This window comes from Panthera tigris, chromosome B3 (genome assembly GCF_018350195.1).
Source record: "Panthera tigris isolate Pti1 chromosome B3, P.tigris_Pti1_mat1.1, whole genome shotgun sequence".
Classification (NCBI taxonomy): domain Eukaryota; kingdom Metazoa; phylum Chordata; class Mammalia; order Carnivora; family Felidae; genus Panthera; species Panthera tigris.
Window position 1 is genome coordinate 73,695,947 of NC_056665.1, and position 17,476 is coordinate 73,713,422.

At 52.3% G+C, this 17,476-nt stretch overlaps 1 protein-coding gene across 1 annotated transcript in view; it reads right to left on the minus strand.

Moving 5' to 3' along the window:
- The window catches only part of MYH6 (myosin heavy chain 6), a 25,693-nt gene extending 12,250 nt beyond the window's left edge, over positions 1-13,443 (minus strand). The window contains exons 1-20 of the mRNA XM_042989418.1: positions 13,133-13,443; positions 11,570-11,713; positions 11,172-11,328; positions 11,059-11,086; positions 10,667-10,778; positions 10,304-10,396; positions 9,361-9,424; positions 9,042-9,140; positions 8,466-8,569; positions 8,240-8,378; positions 6,251-6,519; positions 5,817-5,987; positions 4,298-4,607; positions 3,555-3,625; positions 3,193-3,280; positions 2,986-3,103; positions 2,717-2,840; positions 2,308-2,444; positions 448-703; positions 69-311 (exon numbers count right to left, since the gene is read on the minus strand). Coding sequence (XP_042845352.1) covers positions 69-311; positions 448-703; positions 2,308-2,444; positions 2,717-2,840; positions 2,986-3,103; positions 3,193-3,280; positions 3,555-3,625; positions 4,298-4,607; positions 5,817-5,987; positions 6,251-6,519; positions 8,240-8,378; positions 8,466-8,569; positions 9,042-9,140; positions 9,361-9,424; positions 10,304-10,396; positions 10,667-10,778; positions 11,059-11,086; positions 11,172-11,328; positions 11,570-11,713; positions 13,133-13,333 — 2,928 coding nt within the window. The 5' untranslated portion in view covers positions 13,334-13,443. The remainder of the gene's footprint in view (positions 1-68; positions 312-447; positions 704-2,307; positions 2,445-2,716; positions 2,841-2,985; positions 3,104-3,192; positions 3,281-3,554; positions 3,626-4,297; positions 4,608-5,816; positions 5,988-6,250; positions 6,520-8,239; positions 8,379-8,465; positions 8,570-9,041; positions 9,141-9,360; positions 9,425-10,303; positions 10,397-10,666; positions 10,779-11,058; positions 11,087-11,171; positions 11,329-11,569; positions 11,714-13,132) is intronic.
- Positions 13,444-17,476: the final 4,033 nt, after the last annotated feature.

Consider the following 17,476-nt stretch of genomic DNA (forward strand, 5'->3'; position numbering starts at 1 on the left):
CCAGGACCACCTTGTGGTTTGGGAATCCTGAGGAGACCTGGGCTGGAGCCAGAAGGAGCTGCCCTCACCTTATTCTCTGTTGCATGCTTCTCCTTCTCCACCTTGGCCAGCGTCAGCTCCAGGTCATCAATGTCCTTCTTGAGCTCAGAGCACTCATCTTCCAGCTTGCGCTTCTTGGCAGTGAGCTCTGCATTCATCTCCTCCTCATCCTCCAGCCTCTCTGTCATCTCCTTCACCTTGGCCTCCAGCTGGATCTTGTTCTTGATCAGCTGGTCACAGCGCTCCTCTGCATCATTGAGGTTATCTTGTTCCTGGGAGATGAGGAAGGAGAGCAGAACTGGTGATTAAAGAGAGAAGAGACACAGGACCTCAGTCCCTGGGGATGAGATGGGCTATAATCCAGGGGAATAAAGGGGGAGGCATGAAGAGATAATTGCGTGGCTTTACCGCCTGCACTTGGAGCTGGAGGTCATTCTTCTCCTGCAGCAGGGACACCATCTTCTCCTCCAGCTCCTTGCGGCGAGCCTCTGACTTCTCCAGTGCCTCTTTGATGCGCCCAAACTCCTCCTTCATGGTGGCCATCTCCTTCTCTGTCTCTGCGCTCTTCAGCAGTGGCTTGATCTTGAAGTAGAGCTTCATCCAGGGCCAGTTCTTGACCCCCATGAAGGCCCGAATGTTCCACTGGATTACCAATAGGGCATCCCTGGGAAGGAAACATGGAGGTGGGAAAGAGCATTCAGAAAGAGCACTTCCCAAACATGGGACCGACTGCAGTTGGCTCCCAGCCCATCTAAGCAAGTTTGTAGGCACCAGAGGGCTGGAGCCCTGTCTTGCGCCTTGATATACAACCCCACTCCAACATTACCTCACTGATCATGGAGTTACTCAATAAATATTTATTAATTGAACAATTCAACCAGAGGACAGTTTATATCTTCCCTTCTGGGGCACTAGTAGTAATGAAAGCTATGCCACTCAGAATGTCTACTAAGTTCAGTGTTTTTAATCCCATGAGAACTGCAAATATGTTAAAACTTGTATTTCACAGGTAAGAATATCTATAGCATATATGTAAATTATGAAGCATGAAATAAAATCACGAACCATGAACCTATCAATTGTTCAAACAACAACTAGAGCCATTATCAGTGTTGATTCAACCTGTGTGCTTCTCTCCATCCTCTTTCCTGGTCCCCCCACCAGAAGTAGCCACTATCCTGAATCTTGTGTTTTTCATTTCCTTACTTTCTCAAAACATACTTTAACTCAATGCGTATGTGTCTTTAAACAATATGTTACTGTTTTTTGTTATCTCTGAGTTTTATAAAAATTGCATTACACTGTATGTATCCTTCTGTGACTTGCTTTTGTTCACTCAACAATATGCTTTTGAGGCTCATACACATTGTACCATGTAGTTGTAAGTCCCTCCTTTCATTGCTTTATAATATTCCACTGAACAACTATTCTACTATTTACCCATTCCCCCGGGGATGAAAATTGGAGTTGTTTCCAAATCTTTGCTGCTCGTCAATGATGCTATATTCTTTTTTTGTCTCATGTTGTACATGTGCAGGAGTTTCTGTGGGAATGCACTTAGAAGTGGAATTGGAAGGTATGCAATAGTCCATCTTTTTTTTTTTTTTAAGTGATGCTATACCCAACACAGGACTCAAACTCACAACCCCGAGATCAAGAGCCGCATGCTCTACCAACTGAGCCAGCCATGTGCCCTTACAATTGCCCATCTTTATATTTGTTTTTTTTTTAATATTTTTAAACGTTTATTTATTTATTTTGAGAGAGACAGAGAGAGTGTGAGCAGGGGGTGGGGGAGAAGGGCAGAGACAGAGGGAGAATCCCAGGCAGACTCTGCGTGGTCAGCGCAGAGCATGATGTGGGGCTTGAATCCACGAAACTGAGATCATAACCTGAGCTGAAATCAACAGCCAGACACTTAACCAACTGAGCCACCCAGGTGCCCCACAATAGTCCATCTTTAAGAAATAATACATTGTTTTTTCAGGGAGGTTGCACTAATTTACAGACTTCTTGATTTTTGTCAATCTAGTGTTTTTAAATGGTATCTCATTGAAGCTTAATTTGCATTTGCTTATGAAGAATTTTCTTTTTTTTTTTTTTTCAAAGAATTCAAAATGAGACCCAGAGTGGTAAAGTCACTTGCTCAAGCCAGCTAGTGAGTGGTGAAGCCAGAATTTGAACTCAGGTCATCTGACCCACACCAATTAGCACTGCTTGTTTGCCTCTTATATCTCTGGGAGAGCCTTTCCCTTTCCTTCACCTCACCTGCGTTCCACGATCTTCTTGAACTCAATGCGCATGAGCTGGCCCCGGGCTTGTGCTTGGATGCGGGTGATGATGCGGCTCAGCCTCTCGTCCCGCATCTCCTCCAGCAGACCCAGCAGCCCCGCCTTGAAGAACACCTGTGGGCAAGAGAGCCACAGCCTCAGAGAAGGGTAGCTAGGGTGGAGGAAGTAGGTGGGAGGTGCTGACTGAGCTCCTAGGGGATCCATCACCCATATATCCTAGACCTCAGAGTGAAATATGAAAAAGAAGACAGAAAGGAAGCCTGGGTTCCAGCCCTTGGGTTGATTCAGGAAGCCAGGATTCAGAGGCCTGCCTTCTAAACTCCTAGCTGCTCCGCTTAACATGGCTGGGCGTCCTGCAACTCCACGCTGTGGGGCTTTAGACCCACCTTGGTGTGGCCGAACTTGTACTGGTTGTGGTCAATGTCCAGGGAACCCAGCAGCTTCTCTGCCCCTTTCCTGCTGTCAATGAATTGGCCCTCAGGGATGGCCGTTGGGTTCAGGATGCGATACCTGGAGAGGGAGGTGCCCCAAGTCACCCACGTTCTGTGCTGACCTGCTCTGCCCACAGCATTCAGGGCCACCTGTGGACTCCCCTCCCCACCAGGTCTTCCCAGTTTCCCCCTGTTTCCTCAGCTCCAGGGCACCCTGTATCCACCTCTGCCGGAAATCTCCATAGAGGATGCGGTTGGGGAAGCCCTTCCTGCAGATGCGGATACCCTCCAGCACACCGTTACAGCGCAGCTGGTGCATGACCAGGGGATTGTCCATCACCCCTGCAGCAGGAAAAGAGGAGAAAGGGTCAACCTCAAGGCAAGTGGATGCCAGGTACCCTCTCTAGATTAGACCCTTACACATCGCTCACCCGGAGCCTTCCTTTCATTGGGGATGATGCAGCGCACAAAGTGAGGGTGGGTGGTCCTCAGGTTGGTCATAAGCTTATTCAGATTCTCCTGGGGGTGGATGAGAGTGGGGACTCAGAAGCCACAAGAACCATCTTTTTGGTCCCCGAGCCCCTGACAGCTTGTCTCCAGAACTCTCCAAGGGACAGAGAGTTGACATATAATTTATGATGTGAATTCAGGCTTGTGTAGAACTCCCATGCCCAAAATGACCACATAACTCTAACTTCTTTCATTCCCAAACTCAGAGCATCAGGTTAGGGTGACAGCCAAAGGGCTGGGCCTGCCCACCATGGGTCTCTTGGCATCTCTATGTCCTTCTTACCCGGTGGAGGGCTGACACTGTCTGAAAGGATGAGCCTTTTTTCTTCCCTCCTTTGCCTTTGCTGCTGTCCCCTAATAACAAGAAAAGAGATGAGAAGCCAGAGCCTGAAAGTGGAGGAACCCTTTGGCAGGGGCAGTGTTCTGCCCCTCACTAGCCATGTGACTTCACAAAGTGATTCTCCATGTCTTAGGTTTTCCAGGAGGAGAATGGTAACTGCTTCTAAAAGATGTGATGAAGATTAGATAAGTTTGCTTGCTACATGGTATATGCTGAAATAATACCAGTGCTTTTCTCCCACCTTCTAACTCCGCCCTTCATGCTTACATCTTTCCATGGTCTACCTTCCTTCTCATAGTTCATCCTCCTCATTCCAGTCCACACCCTCTCTTTTCCTTCTCTGAACAGGACACTCACTTGTTCTACCAGATGTTCAGTGATCCTCCTACAGGCATGACTCTATGCTGGGCCTGGTGCAGGGATGCATGACACCCTCACTGGCCTCCAGTTGCTCACAGTCTTGAGGAGACACAAGACATGTACACCAATATCCATAGCACAAAGTGGAAAATGGCACTTTCAGAGATCAGGTACAGATGGATGCCTGTGGTATCTCCTGACCCCCATCCTGTGACTGGAAAGCAGGCTCCCTTCTGCCTCTATGGTCACATGGTTTGAAGCAGTGAGACCCTGGCCCCTCACAACTTAAGAATTCCTCTGGCCCAATACAGGGGCTGCCCTCTTACCAACATCAGCAGAAGCATATGAGGAGAAGAGTGTGGCCATGAGCTTGAGGGAGGACTTCTGGTACAAGCCCACCACTGTCTCGTTGAGTGGGTCTTTGTTCTTCTCCAGCCAGCCCAGGATGTTGTAGTCCACAGTGCCAGCATAGTGGATCAGGGAGAAGTGAGCTTCCTGCTTCCCCTTGACATTGCGTGGCTTCTGGAAATTGTTGGACTTGCCCAGGTGGTTGTCATACAGCTTGGCCTTGAAGGTCATGTCAGTGGCCTTGGGGAACATGCACTCCTCCTCCAGGATAGACATGATGCCCATGGGCTGAGAGCAAGGGGAGGAAGCAGAGAGAGCATCATTGCATGCACTCCCAAGATTCCAGAGTCCCACACCCTACCAGAGGAAAGACTACAGCCCAGTATAGCGGGCAGGCTACAGAAACTCTGTGCTAGCACCTTCTGTCACAGTATAGGAACCTAATATTCTTGGAATCAACCTAAATCCAATTCTATTCTGGCCTACATAACCTCTTTTTGCCCCAGTGGACCTAACAAAGAGCCCTGTGCTCCCAGTTGTCCTGCAAGGTCCCAAGGCCTTGCAGCAAGTCCCTTCTTCTTGTAAGACTCCTTGCCCCAGGGCAAGGAGTATGTATGTGTCAGAGGTGCCAGACTAAGGGACAGGCCAGAACCCTGTCTATATGACGGGTAACAGTTCTTCAAGGGATGGTTAGAGGGATCCAGGTTCTGTACAACATCCTGCTCTTCAAAAAGGATGGTAATTCTTGACTTTTCTTGGGGCAGGAATTGTAATGAGAATTTGATTAAACTAAAGATGTCTCCCTGGAAAAAGGCATGTTCATTCTCTCTCTCTCTCTCTCTCTCTCTCTCTCTCTCTCTCTCTCTCTCTCTCTCTCTTTCTGTTTCTCTTTCCCATATAATTTCAGGCAATTCTGAGGCTTCTGGAAGAGCAGCACCCTGGATAACCACCCAAAGCTTCTGGTAAGCTCGCATTTTCTGAAGGGCAATGGCTGGCTGGGTGAGGGTAGTTATTCCAAGCTCTGGTCTGTATCAACAAAGTGCAAAGGCACACTGAGAACAAGCCAGCACTGGGAGCCTCACACCTCACATCCTTGTCTCTTCTGAGTCTATAGACAAGAGGGGCTGAAACAGGCTTATTCTCTGCTATCAGGAAGAGGAGGGAAAACCAAATGTCTCCAGTTTCAGCCTAGGATCTTTCCATGAATGATGCTTCTCATGGAAGTCAGAAGGACCAAGAGTCCTCTCCTCACTAAATCTCCTTCTTAGGACTCTGGGAGGTGACCACCATGCAGGACAAGTTCTTAGGTCCTGGGGAGAGAAGAAAAGGGCTCATCCTCTGTATGCCCATGACTTTACAGTGGGTAGAAGCTGGGTCTGAGAGAGGCTTGGGATTCTGGGGACTCCAGTATCCTGGTTGTAGAAGGGACAGTACTGCCACTCTGTCTGGGATGACAGGGGAAGGTGACACACACAGGTGGCAAGATGGAGGCAGCACCTTCTCGATGAGGTCGATGCAGGCCTGCAGGTCCATGCCAAAGTCGATGAACTCCCACTCGATGCCTTCCTTCTTGTACTCCTCCTGCTCCAGCACGAACATGTGGTGGTTGAAGAACTGCTGCAGCTTCTCGTTGGTGAAGTTGATGCACAGCTGCTCAAAGCTGTTGAACTGCGGGGGGCAGGGGTGGAGCGGGTCAGGCAGGCAGAGGTCTGAGAGGACAGTGGGGTCAGCCCAGGCCTGTGCCCCAGCCCAGTTAGGAGTGTGGCCGGACCCCTCCTCTGTCAGGCCAGGGAGAGGGAGCCCCCACTGGAAGACAGGATGATGTGTTTATCACCGCTGAGCCCCACCGCCTTTCCCACTCCTGGCCATGATGGTCACAGGTGCGAATGAGTGAGTTACTGTTCCCCCACACCCAGGCTCCCCCAACTCACATCGAAGATCTCGAAGCCGGCGATGTCCAGGACCCCTATGAAGTATTGGCGTGGCTGCTTGGTCTCCAGGGTGGCATTGATCCGTGTCACCATCCAGTTGAACATCTTCTCGTACACTGCCTTGGCCAGCGCCCCAATGGAATAGTACACCTGCTGGACGCTCTGCCCCTTGGTGACGTACTCATTGCCCACTTTCACCCGAGGGTGGCACAGCCCCTTGAGCAGGTCAGCTGAGTTCAGCCCCATGAGGTAGGCAGACTTGTCGGCATCTGGTGGGGAAGGAAATAACTAAGCAAGCACTTTCCACAGACCTCCTTTCCCTGCCCCAGAGCTTTTCTGAAGCATTGAGTCTGACCCCTGTCACTAAAGAATTGCAAATCCAGGCCTGGAAGGGCACAAGTCTTGCCAGGGGCACCCATCCCAGGCCTCTCCATCTGTCCAGAACTTCCCACCACCCAGCAATTCCTCTTGCCTCTGTCTTTGCATCTACTGGGTGTCCCTGGGCGAGGCCCTTCACCAGCACAGCTGTGAGCTCATCCTTGCCCTCACTGTCCCTTCATGTCTCCAGGGCAGACACTGTGGTTGACAGAAGAGACATGTGCTGCTCCCTGCATCCTTTCTTCCATCCCAGGATTGGGCCCATTCTACTCTTAATCCATGTGGGGTTTTTTGGGTTTGTTTTTGTTTTTGCTTTGTTTTGTTTTTAACATGTATGTATGTATGTATTTTTGAGAGGGGGTGTGAGTGAGCGAGAGGCAGAGAGAGAGGGAGAGAGAGAGAATCCTGAGAGGGGCAGAGAGAGGGGAGGGAGGAGAGAGAGAATCCCACGAAGGCTCTGCACTGTCAGCATGGAACATGAAGTACCTTGAGCTGGAGCTCACCCGATGCAAGACTCAAACTCACAAACCATGAGATCATGATCTGAGCCAAAGTCAGATGCCTAACCAACTGAGCCACCCAGGTGCCCCAATCCATGTGTTGACCATCTTGACCAGCTGGGAAATCAAGGTTTCTAACAACGTGTTACATCCCCCCCAACATACAATCTCTGTTTAGAGGAAATTTATTTGATTTAATTTCAAGAGTTTTATGGTAGCTTGTAACATGCTGTCATGAAACCCAGGCTTGGCATTTTGATATGGATAGACACAGATAAGTGGTCCTTGAAGATAGGCTAAGAGGAACGTTCTTAGGCATTTGTCTAGCCCTATACACCTCTTATCTCCTTCTCCATGAAATGTTACTGTAGTCCCGGAGTGAGCTAGGAGGGACTGTTGTTCCATTTCACTAAGGAGGAAACTGAGGTCCAGTGAAATGTATGACATGTTGATGTCAAGCTATATTTTGACCCCTGGCCTTTGCTTCCCAAACAGGACATGGCACAGAGTCCGAACAGGGCTCACCCAAGGATTGGGAACCCTTTGCATACATACCGCATTAATGATCAGGATGCACAGAGCTCAGAGTCCACTTTCCTGAGCTTGGGTGAGTCTTGGGCCCAGGAGGAAGCATCCCCAACTCATAGTTGGGATTGAAGAGTTGGCAAGATTGTGGGGGACCTCCCTGTCTGCCCACCTCCCCCATGCCCCCGCCCCTCCCTGGCTCTCACCCCATCCATCTACCCTACAAGCTTCAGGGTCCCTAGGGAGCAGGCCTGTCTGGGGAGAGTGGGTGGCCTCTGGCTAGGCTCTAACAAGGAGAAAGCCTGTTGGTAGGGGTGGATGGGGTGAGGGTGAGGGCAGAGCCTCCTTCTGGGAAAAGGTGCTGCCCTCTAACCATGTACTTCTCGTACTTCTGGTTTCCTCTAACTTTCTCTATTTTATGGTCCTAATAGTCTTAATAAATTAGGTTGTCAGCTCTTGAAGAATTTTTGAAAGATACCACTTTTGGATGCAGCTTGGGAGACCCTGCTCCCAGTGGACTGTCTCCTCATGACAAGTAAATGCCCAGCACCTCAGGCCTTTACAGCATCTGCCTTCCCTGCCCCACCTTCAGTGCCATCTGGCTCGGCCTGCTCCTCCCGCTGCTTCTGCTTGAACTTCATGTTCCCGTAGTGCATGATGGCACCTGTAAGCTTGTAGACACCGGCTTTCTCCTCAGGAGTGAAGCCCAACACATCAAAGGCACTCTGGGAAAGAGCAAGAGAGGCAAAGAGCGTGGTTGGATTGGGTGGTACAGGAGCCCTCAGGAGCTTTCACGCTGCCTCCTTACTCACATCCGTGGCCACGAGCTCCTCGGAGTCATCGATGGAGGCCACGGACACCTCTCCCTGAGACACGAAGGCGTAGTCGTAGGGGTTGTTGGTGACCAGCAGCATATCTGTCCAGGCAAGGAGCAGGGCAGGGGACAAGGGGATGGAAGAGGATAGAGACAGACAGAGAGGGGTTGGGAGAGGGACACCATGGGGGTGGGGCAGGGATAATAGAGGAGAGGACCGGGAGCAGGGAGAGAGGAGGAGAGTCAGCAAGGACCATGCAGAGAATCAAAAAGACATGTAAAGGTAGACAGGAGACCCAGGGAGGGAGGACAGTGGGAGAATGATACCTGGGAGTAGGGCAGGCACAAAGAGGAGAAGGAAGAAACCGACCAGGAGGAGGAGAAGAAATATGGCAAAGAAAAAGTAGGAAAGGAAGCAAGAGGAGACTCAGGCAGGTCTGAGATGGGGGAGGAAGAGAAAGCCACTGAGCAGACCAAAGGAGGAGGGAGGTGAGCAGGAGCAAGTGAGGAGAAGGAGGGTACCTGCCCTGTATGGGGAGGGCCATGTGGGCATTGAGGCATCAGGTGGGCTCACCCAGCAACTCTGGCTTCTTGTTGGACAGGATCTGGTAGAAGATGTGGTAGTTTCTCTCAGCCTTCAGCTGGAAGATAACCCGAGACTTCTCCAGGAGATCTGAAGTGCGGAGACGGGGGGAAGGCAGGTAAGAACAGAGAGTCAATCCAACAAAATGATGGAGATTAGGGAAGAAAGGCTCTTATAACAAAATGGAGAAAGCAGGGGAAGAGGCAAGGAGATGCAGCAGGAATGTTAAGATAGGGTCGCCCAGCTAGCTGGGAAAGAAGGCAGAGATAGAGGACACAGAGAGGTGGGCAGGGCTCCCTGTCATACTCACAGGTCTCTATGTCTGCAGAAGCCAACTTTCCAGTGGCTCCAAAGTGGATCCTGATGAATTTCCCCTGGGGGCGGATGGGACAAACAGTGAGGGAACTGACCAGAAGGGACAGAATGGAGATCTTGGACCTCAACACAACCCAAAAAGCCCTGAATAGTTCTGGAAATGTTAATGACTTAGTTGGTGTCCCAATTTACTATCAGGAAAACAGAGAAAAGGATGCCTAGTCCCCTATTACCAAATATCTCTGAGCGGAAACAACAACATGGGAATGAAGGTAAATATTACTACCTTTGTTTCTTTTTTAAAAAATATTTATTTTTGAGAGAGATGGGGGAGGGGCAAAAGAGGGGGAACAGAGGATCCCAAGTGGGCTCTGTGCTCACAGCAGAGAGTCCAATGTGGGGCTCAAACTCATGAACCTTGAGATCATGATCTGAGCCAAAGTCGTATACTCAACTGACTGAGCCACCCAGGTGCCCCACTACCTCTGTTTAGAGGTAGGGAGTTTAGATAAGGGAGCTGGGACTTAGGCATGGAGACTTTCTGGGTAGGTGGAAAACTCGGAAATCAGCTCCAGCACCTATGCTCTCTTCCCCCTTCCCATATGGAAGAGCTTTGTAAACAGTCATTAGGAAAATCTAGAATGTGACAAAAATCAGCTCCATTACTTGGCTATGAAACAGCCATGGTGACTCTGGGTCTCTTTTCTTGAGTTCTCAGAGCTCAGGGAGGCAGACTGAGTGGGGAGGGTTTGGGGTGTGTGTGTGTGTGTGTGTGTGTACACACACACACACACACACACACACACACACACACTTGCTGGTAACCTAAAGCCAAACACAGGATGATCAATTGGGTGTAGTGACTGTTAGGAAAACAGTGCCCCCCTTTTCCTGTCAAGGCCAGATGCGGCCAGTTGGCAGTCATCAAGGGCACTCACGAAGCGGGAGGAGTTGTCATTCCGAACTGTCTTGGCGTTGCCAAAGGCCTCCAGGGCGGGGTTGGCCTGGATGATTTGGTCTTCCAGGGTGCCCTGCAAAAGCAGCAAAACCTCAAGGGTTTATCTTCCGTCCACCTCCAGCAGTGGAGAGGGCAGGAGACTGCTTTGGTCCCAGGAAATGGAGGTGGGCCTGTGGCTCCAAAGGGCCATATTTGGACATCAGAGTGTGTGTCTCCTGCCAGGAAGGTCTTGAGCATTGGGCTTAGTGGTGCTGTCCCCACTGTTCCCCAGGGCAAGGCTGGGGGTCCCCTGGGTCAGCCTGCCCACAGGCCCCCTCTGCTGAGCCTGTGGCCCACTCCATACCTTGTTGGCATTGGCATTGTCCTTCTTGCCACGGTCACCTATGGCCGCAATGCTGGCAAAGTACTGGATGACACGTTTTGTGTTCACAGTCTTCCCTGCACCGGATTCTCCACTGGAGGCAACAGGGACCCATCAGAACCCAAGATCCCCTCTGTGCTCCATTCAGAGTTCAACACTGCACCCTCCTCCCTCAGAATCCCGGCCATCTAACCTCCTCCACTGGGGTCTTGCAGAGTTTGCATATCATTGTAGGTCACTCCGGCACCCCTCTGAAAACCCAGCTCCCCACACTCCTGACAGTCACAACCTTGAAACTTTCCTCCCCTCTGTACCCCCAGGAATCAGCCTGGATCCTCCCCAAGTCCCTGTGTGGGTAGATGGCGTTTGCTCACGTGATGAGGATGGACTGGTTCTCCCTATCTGGAAGAGGAAAGAAGAGAGGCAACAGAGTCAGGTCCATGGGGTACAGGGCTGAGGGGGCACAGGTCAGGGCTGCTAGACTCACCTGTCAGCATGTACTGGTAGGCATTGTCAGAGATGGAGAAGATGTGGGGTGGCGCCTCACTCCTCTTCTTGCCCCGGTAGGCAGCCACCACCTCCGCATTGTACACAGGCAGCCACTTGTAGGGATTGACGGTGACACAGAAGAGGCCAGAGTAGGTCTGGAGTAGGAGAGAGGGCAGACATGAGGGGCTAAAGTGGTAAGCCTGGGGCAGATGGTGACAGGCAGGGGAGTCTCTTGCTTATCCCAGCTGGCTCCTCTCTTCCTGCAGCTACCAGGGGTAGGAAGGGGGCAAAGGGGAGCTGGGCCCCATGGGCGAGTTCTGACCCCTATCCTTGAGAGAGTTGCCCTGGCCTCCTTTGGCCTCTATCCAAGGCTGGCATCCTGTCATGTATACTCACGTAGATCATCCAGGCTGCATAGCGCTCCTTGAGATTGAAGAGCACAGCGGGCTCGTGCAGGAAGGTCAGCATGGCCATGTCCTCGATCTTGTCAAACTTGGGTGGGTTCTGCTGCAACACCTGGTCCTCCTTCACGGTCACCGTCTGGGGAAGGTGCATGGACAGGGATGACCACACTCCTACCAGAACCCTTGCTATTGTGTACTCGCCAGCCTCGCCCACTTACCTCTTCCCAGGACATGGGCCACAACCTGGCCTCGATCTCCCAGCTCTTCTCTGACCAGTGCCCATAGCTCCCCCACAACTCTTTCCCCACATAACTTACGGCTCACTCTCCCTCCCATCCTAGGTACTGTCCTAGAGTCCCTGTGTCTTGCCAGGACCCCAGAGCTTGTGCCCTTGAGCAGCACTTTTCCATCCCTGCTCCAACCGTCTAGGGGCAAACTTGGCGGGGCTGGCAGCTCTCCTGTCTGTGCACACACCTTACCTGACTCCTGGGGGCAGTGCTTGAGGGTGTCAGTTGCTCAGGGTCAAATTTGCCCTGCTGGAAAACATCTCATCCACCTTTCCTACACCTTCCTGCTCTGCATTGGTCACTATCAGTGTGGTTTGATTGGCACCAGTTTGCATGCCCTAATGTCATTAGATCCCGCAGGTAGGCATTCTAGCATTGTTTTCTTTTTTTTTTTTTTTTTTTTTTTTTTTTTTACAGTGGAGGAAGCTGTGAATAGAATAATTAAATGGTTTACTGGCAGGGTGGATAGCCAGTGGCAAGGCTGGGATCAGAGTCAAAGCTCCCAGCAGGCTGTGGGCTGTCATAGCACACCTTGTTGGGACACAACATTCAGTCACCATGTCTCAAGGCAAATGGTTCTGAGCTGCTGCTGGTGACCAGTGGCGATTCTCATGGCTGGCCTGAGGAAGCAGGGACTGTGGACATCTGAGTGCTAGTCCCCAGCTCTGGGACTGAGCGTTCAGCTCAAGAGTTCCTGCTTCTTTGATGAACCACGGGAATCTACTCCCAAAACCAAGAGCACACCGTACACACTGTATGTTAGCCAATTTGACAATAAATTATATCGATCTATCAATAAACATTAAAAAAAAAGAGTTCCCACTTTTTGTGTTCCTCTGGGCCTAAGACTTTGCTCTTGGTTTGGGTGAGGTTGTGGTTTGGGGGAGTTGGTCCGTGGAGGAAACTGAGGCACAGAGGGGAGGGATACACATTCAAGAGGGAGCTTTACTTGATGCTGTGTCTGTGTCTTCTTTATCTACAGGACCCCTCTGAGGCCAAAACCAGTAGAGGTCCCCCCATTCCCGCCCCAGCATCCTCTCTGGCAAAGGATGTGCATCCCTGGGATGGTGCCCTGTTACATCTGCTCAGGTCCATCTGAGAAAGGTCAGAGTTCTCACTCAAATGTTGGGCTCCCTGGGGCGGGGGGGGGGCGTGTCCTACACCCTTGCTGGTACAGAGCCCCTCAGCTCCCATTGCAAGGGGCCCCACTCTTTATACACCCCCTACCAAACCTTCTCTCCCTTTCCCTGGTGCTCTGCCCCACACACCTTGCCATTTTCTGTCTCAGCAATGACCTTGCCCCCTTCCCGGGACAGGATCTTGGCCTTCACAAACTCCTCCTTGTCGTCGGGCACAAAGCACTCAGTGCGGATATCGAACGGCCGGGTCTGGGCCTCCAGACGCTCCTTCTCTGATTTGCGGAGGTACTGGGCTGCTGCCCCAAAATCAGCCATCTGGGCATCAGTCATTTTGGTGCTCCTTTGTGCCTGAGACCAGAAGACCCAAGCCTCAGTGAGTGGCACTGCCCTCCACACCCTCACTCCCTGCCACACTTCCTTATCGCCTGGGTCCTATTGCTCTTCCCCACCGCTGAGAAGATCCTCGCCTGGGTCCCTTGCCCTGTGACATCATGCTGGAGGAGAATCTCTAAGGAGTTTGCTAAGGGGAGGTGCTGAGCTGCTTGGAGAAAGGACGGGGGCCCTGGTCCAGCAACCTGGCTCCCAAGAGATAATTGGGAGGCTCTCACCTGGTTATCTCTTCACAGAGAATCCTGAAGACTCTGAACCATGTGTGGAGCCACAGAGGCACAGCCAGGCAGAGGGAAGACCAGACAAAGAGAGTGAAAAATAATGGAGGCAGGTCAACAGGAGGAAGTGAGCCAGGAGGCTCGACCCAAAGAGCCAAAGAGGGGAGTTAGGGAGATAGAAGAGGCAGCGAGGCAGGAAAGAAGGACACAGTGTTAGTGAAAGTGCCAGGGGTGGAGGATGAATCAGACTTGGAAACAAAGAGAGATAAGGAGATGAGAACACACAGACAGGAAGAAAAGACAAAGGGGACAGACAAAGAAGGACCATAGTGACAAGTATTGACAAAGAGGAAGGACAAAATAAAAGCCATCCAAGGAGGGATCAGGATGAAGACAGAGCATGGAGAATATGGAAAGTAGATAACAGAAGCAGGGAAAGAAATGCAGGTCAGAGGGGAAAAGAGGTTTTGGGCTTTTCCCTTGGAACCTCCCCTCAGTCCGTGGGAACTCCCAGGGGTTGGAGTGAGGCAGTTCTAGCAGAACCCTTGGGCCTCTGACCAACCTGCACCCCACTCCCCAAGGAGGCAGAGTCCCTCGGGGGGGGGGAGCTCTGAGGGTTGACCACGAAGGCCCCCAAAGAGCCTCTTACCTGGTTCAGAGGAGTAGGTCTGTCTGTCCTCGGGATCCATCTCCTTTATATCCCGCTGCCCCCACCCCTTGCCTAAATTTGGAGTCCTTCCGGAGGGACCCTCCCTCCCACCTCTCTCGCCTTCCAGCTCCTCCTCTCTTGATCCCTTGGCTCTGAAGGTGACAGGAGGACAGCAGGGCCTCTAGATTTGCCCATGAAAGGTCTGTCGCCCTAGCCCCTCAGGCTCCAGGGCCTTTTTTTAGTCCTTGGGCACATTCCTTCCCTCCAAAGAACTGATGGGCAGATAGTAGGAAGACAGGACTTTCTCACACAACCGCCCCTGCCCACCAGGCCCTTACCTTGGTTATTTTTAACCTGAAGAGTGAGTTGAGCACACTGGGCAAGAGTCACCTTCTCCTGCAGGCCAGATGCTTGTCCCCTGCCCCCCAGACATGGGCTCCCCTCCCTCCTACCCATTTCCACCCTGGCCTGTCCTCACACAGCCCTGGGCTAGGAGCATCTCCCCACCCTCTCTGACCTACAGTCCCACAGTGCCAGGGGCTGGGAGCTGGAGCCATGATGCCCAAGAAAAGGAATCTGCTGCCCAGCTCCACGACTCAGTTTCCTTTTAACAGGAAACAAACGTCTGTGCTGCTCTTTCTCTGCACAAATGCAGTACCTGGTTTCCTTCTGTTCCTCAAGTCTCCAGGCAGGTGTCCTCCTGGAGACTTGAGGCTGTACTGCTTTGGGGACACATCTGAAGCTGCCCAGCCCCTCCCCTGATGCTTCTGATATGGTGGCCACCAGCTATCCTCTCAAAGAAGAAGGAATTTTCCCACGCCACCATAGCAGATTTGCACTCAGATCTACAGTCCAGTACCCTCACACATTGACTTGACCACCACACACCCATGTGCATTCTTAGCCACACACATGCAGATTTTTCACATTTTACACGCTTATGATCGCAGATTTTCCTACTTGCTGTTGTGCACACCAACACACACATTTGCACACCCACATTCACATTTTACCCTCCACTGCCACCCTCTGGTCCTGGTGTGGGGCCGGGAGGGGGTGGGGAGAGACAGGAGGCATTAATCCCAGAGCCTGAGGGAGGAGGGGTGGGGGTGGGGGGCTGCTCCCTTCCGCCTTTCTGGGCTGCCAGAGGGTGCAGGTGCTGCTGAGGCTGGCTGGGGCGCCTGGCAGGCCCAGGGATTTACACCAGCTGGGCCCCAGGCTCTACATTCCAGGGGGTGGGGGTGGCGGTGGTGGGGGGCTGGGGGGGGCTCTGTAGTCTGTCCTCCTCTCCCCAGGGAGAATTCTGGTGTCCCCTCCCAACTGTCCTGGGGCTCATACTCACAATGCCCTTCTTTGTGGGCATCCCAAATCCCAGGCCCTCAAGGGCCCCCACCCTGTCCTCCAGTGATGTCCCTTCTCAGAGGCAGTAGGTGTCAGGTCTTCAGCAGGCCGTGCCTGTTATGATTAAGTGGACATTGTGTTCAGGAAACAAAGCCAGACACCCCTGCTCTGGCTTTCCCCCACACCCTCACACGCAGGAACACTCTCCCAGCTCCCCCCTCCCACTCCATCCACTGTCACCTCTCAATATAGCTCTAGAGTGTGGAGGTGGGTAGGACAGACAAGGGTCAGTTTCTCCGGGTAGGAGAGGTGTCCATTGAATATTTGGTTTCTCCTGCGAGATCCACAACTCCCTAGGACCCTCCACTGCTCCCATTATTAGACTCAGGGATACACACCCATCTCCATAGGACTTATACCCTATACCTAGTGTCCTTGGGAGTGACCTAAGTCAACTCCACATCCACGTCTCCTGCAGGTACATACACCAAAATGTTACCTCCAAGGGACGCAGGCCACCTGTTCCCAGCTCTAGGTCACTTGAGGCCCCAGTGTGCAAGCTGGGGGGTTAGCCCAATGTGTCACTGCCTGGTTCCCACTGCCCTGGGGATGTGATAAGGGACTAAGAACACCAGGTCAGGCTGGGTCAGGTCCAGCTGACAAAGACTAGGCTTTGTCCTCAGGGAACCCTGTGTCCTGAGCAGGCCAGACTCAGTAGAGGTGACGGGTGAAGGGTAGGCTGACAACGCCCACTGTCTCCAATGGAAGGAGGAAGGGGGAAGAGGTTAAGTTGATTCCAGGGCTCTGCCCCCCTTTCTGGTCCATTTGCCCTCCTCTTCCTTCCTGATAGGTCCCCACCTAGCCCCAGGCTCTCACATCCATCCCTGTGCTCCATCCTCCCTCATCTGCCTCCTACAGAGCTCTTCATTGTGCTGGAAGTCCTGGAGCACAAGGGCATGGGACGGAGGCTCCTGCCACAGGTGAGGGACACCGGGTCACCTCCCTGTGCCTGGCTCCTTGGATCTCCGTCTGTCTCTGTCTGACCTCCCTTTCCCTCTGCCTGGTTCCCTGTCTCAAAGTTGGACCTGGCCTCCGATTCTCCCTGGTGCCAGGTTTCTGCCCAACTTGGAGTCTGCCAGGCCTGCATTTCCAAGAGTCTCTGCTTTCTCTCAGCTCGACCTCCGCTCACCCTCTGCCTGTCTCTTCTCTGCTTCCACGTCTCACTCCGAGGTCTTTGTCTACCCCTCTCTAATGTCACTATTCCTGGCCTTGCTGATTTACCTCACATCTGAAGGTGACCCGGATTTCTTCCCTTGCTCAGTGTCACCTCCCTCAGCTCTTGCAGCATCTGTCTTCAAGGCCCACCCTGCCCTTCTGCTCTCCCACCCATCAGCCCCCTCCTCCTCTCTCTCCTCCTACTGCCGGCTGCCAGGCTCTGCTGCTGTTCACCTTGTGGTCTCCACTGTGTCCCCAGCCTCTCTTCTCTGCTCTGGGAGCTTATGTCCTCAGGGTGTCCCTGCATCTCCCTTTTCTCTACCAATCTCCTCATTGTTCCCAGGTGGTCCTAGGGCAGGTGAATGGAGGGGGCCTCAAAGAGAAGGGTGGGAACCTGTGAAGGCCTCCTCACTACTTGTATTTTTTCTTTGTTGGTTCTCCTGGTCCTCTGCCCCCTCGATTTCTTGAGTCTCCCCACTCTCTCTGATGTCTGTCACCCTCCTCAGTTCTTTCCTTTTTCCTTCCCTATCCCCTTTCTCCCTGCTTCCCTGTCCTTCTATTCTCTGATTCTTCCTGGGGTAGGCCTTCTTTCTGGCTGCTCAGAGTAGGGGTGACCAGGAGCCTGGCTGGGATGGCTGTGTGGTAAGGTGCAGGAGATTC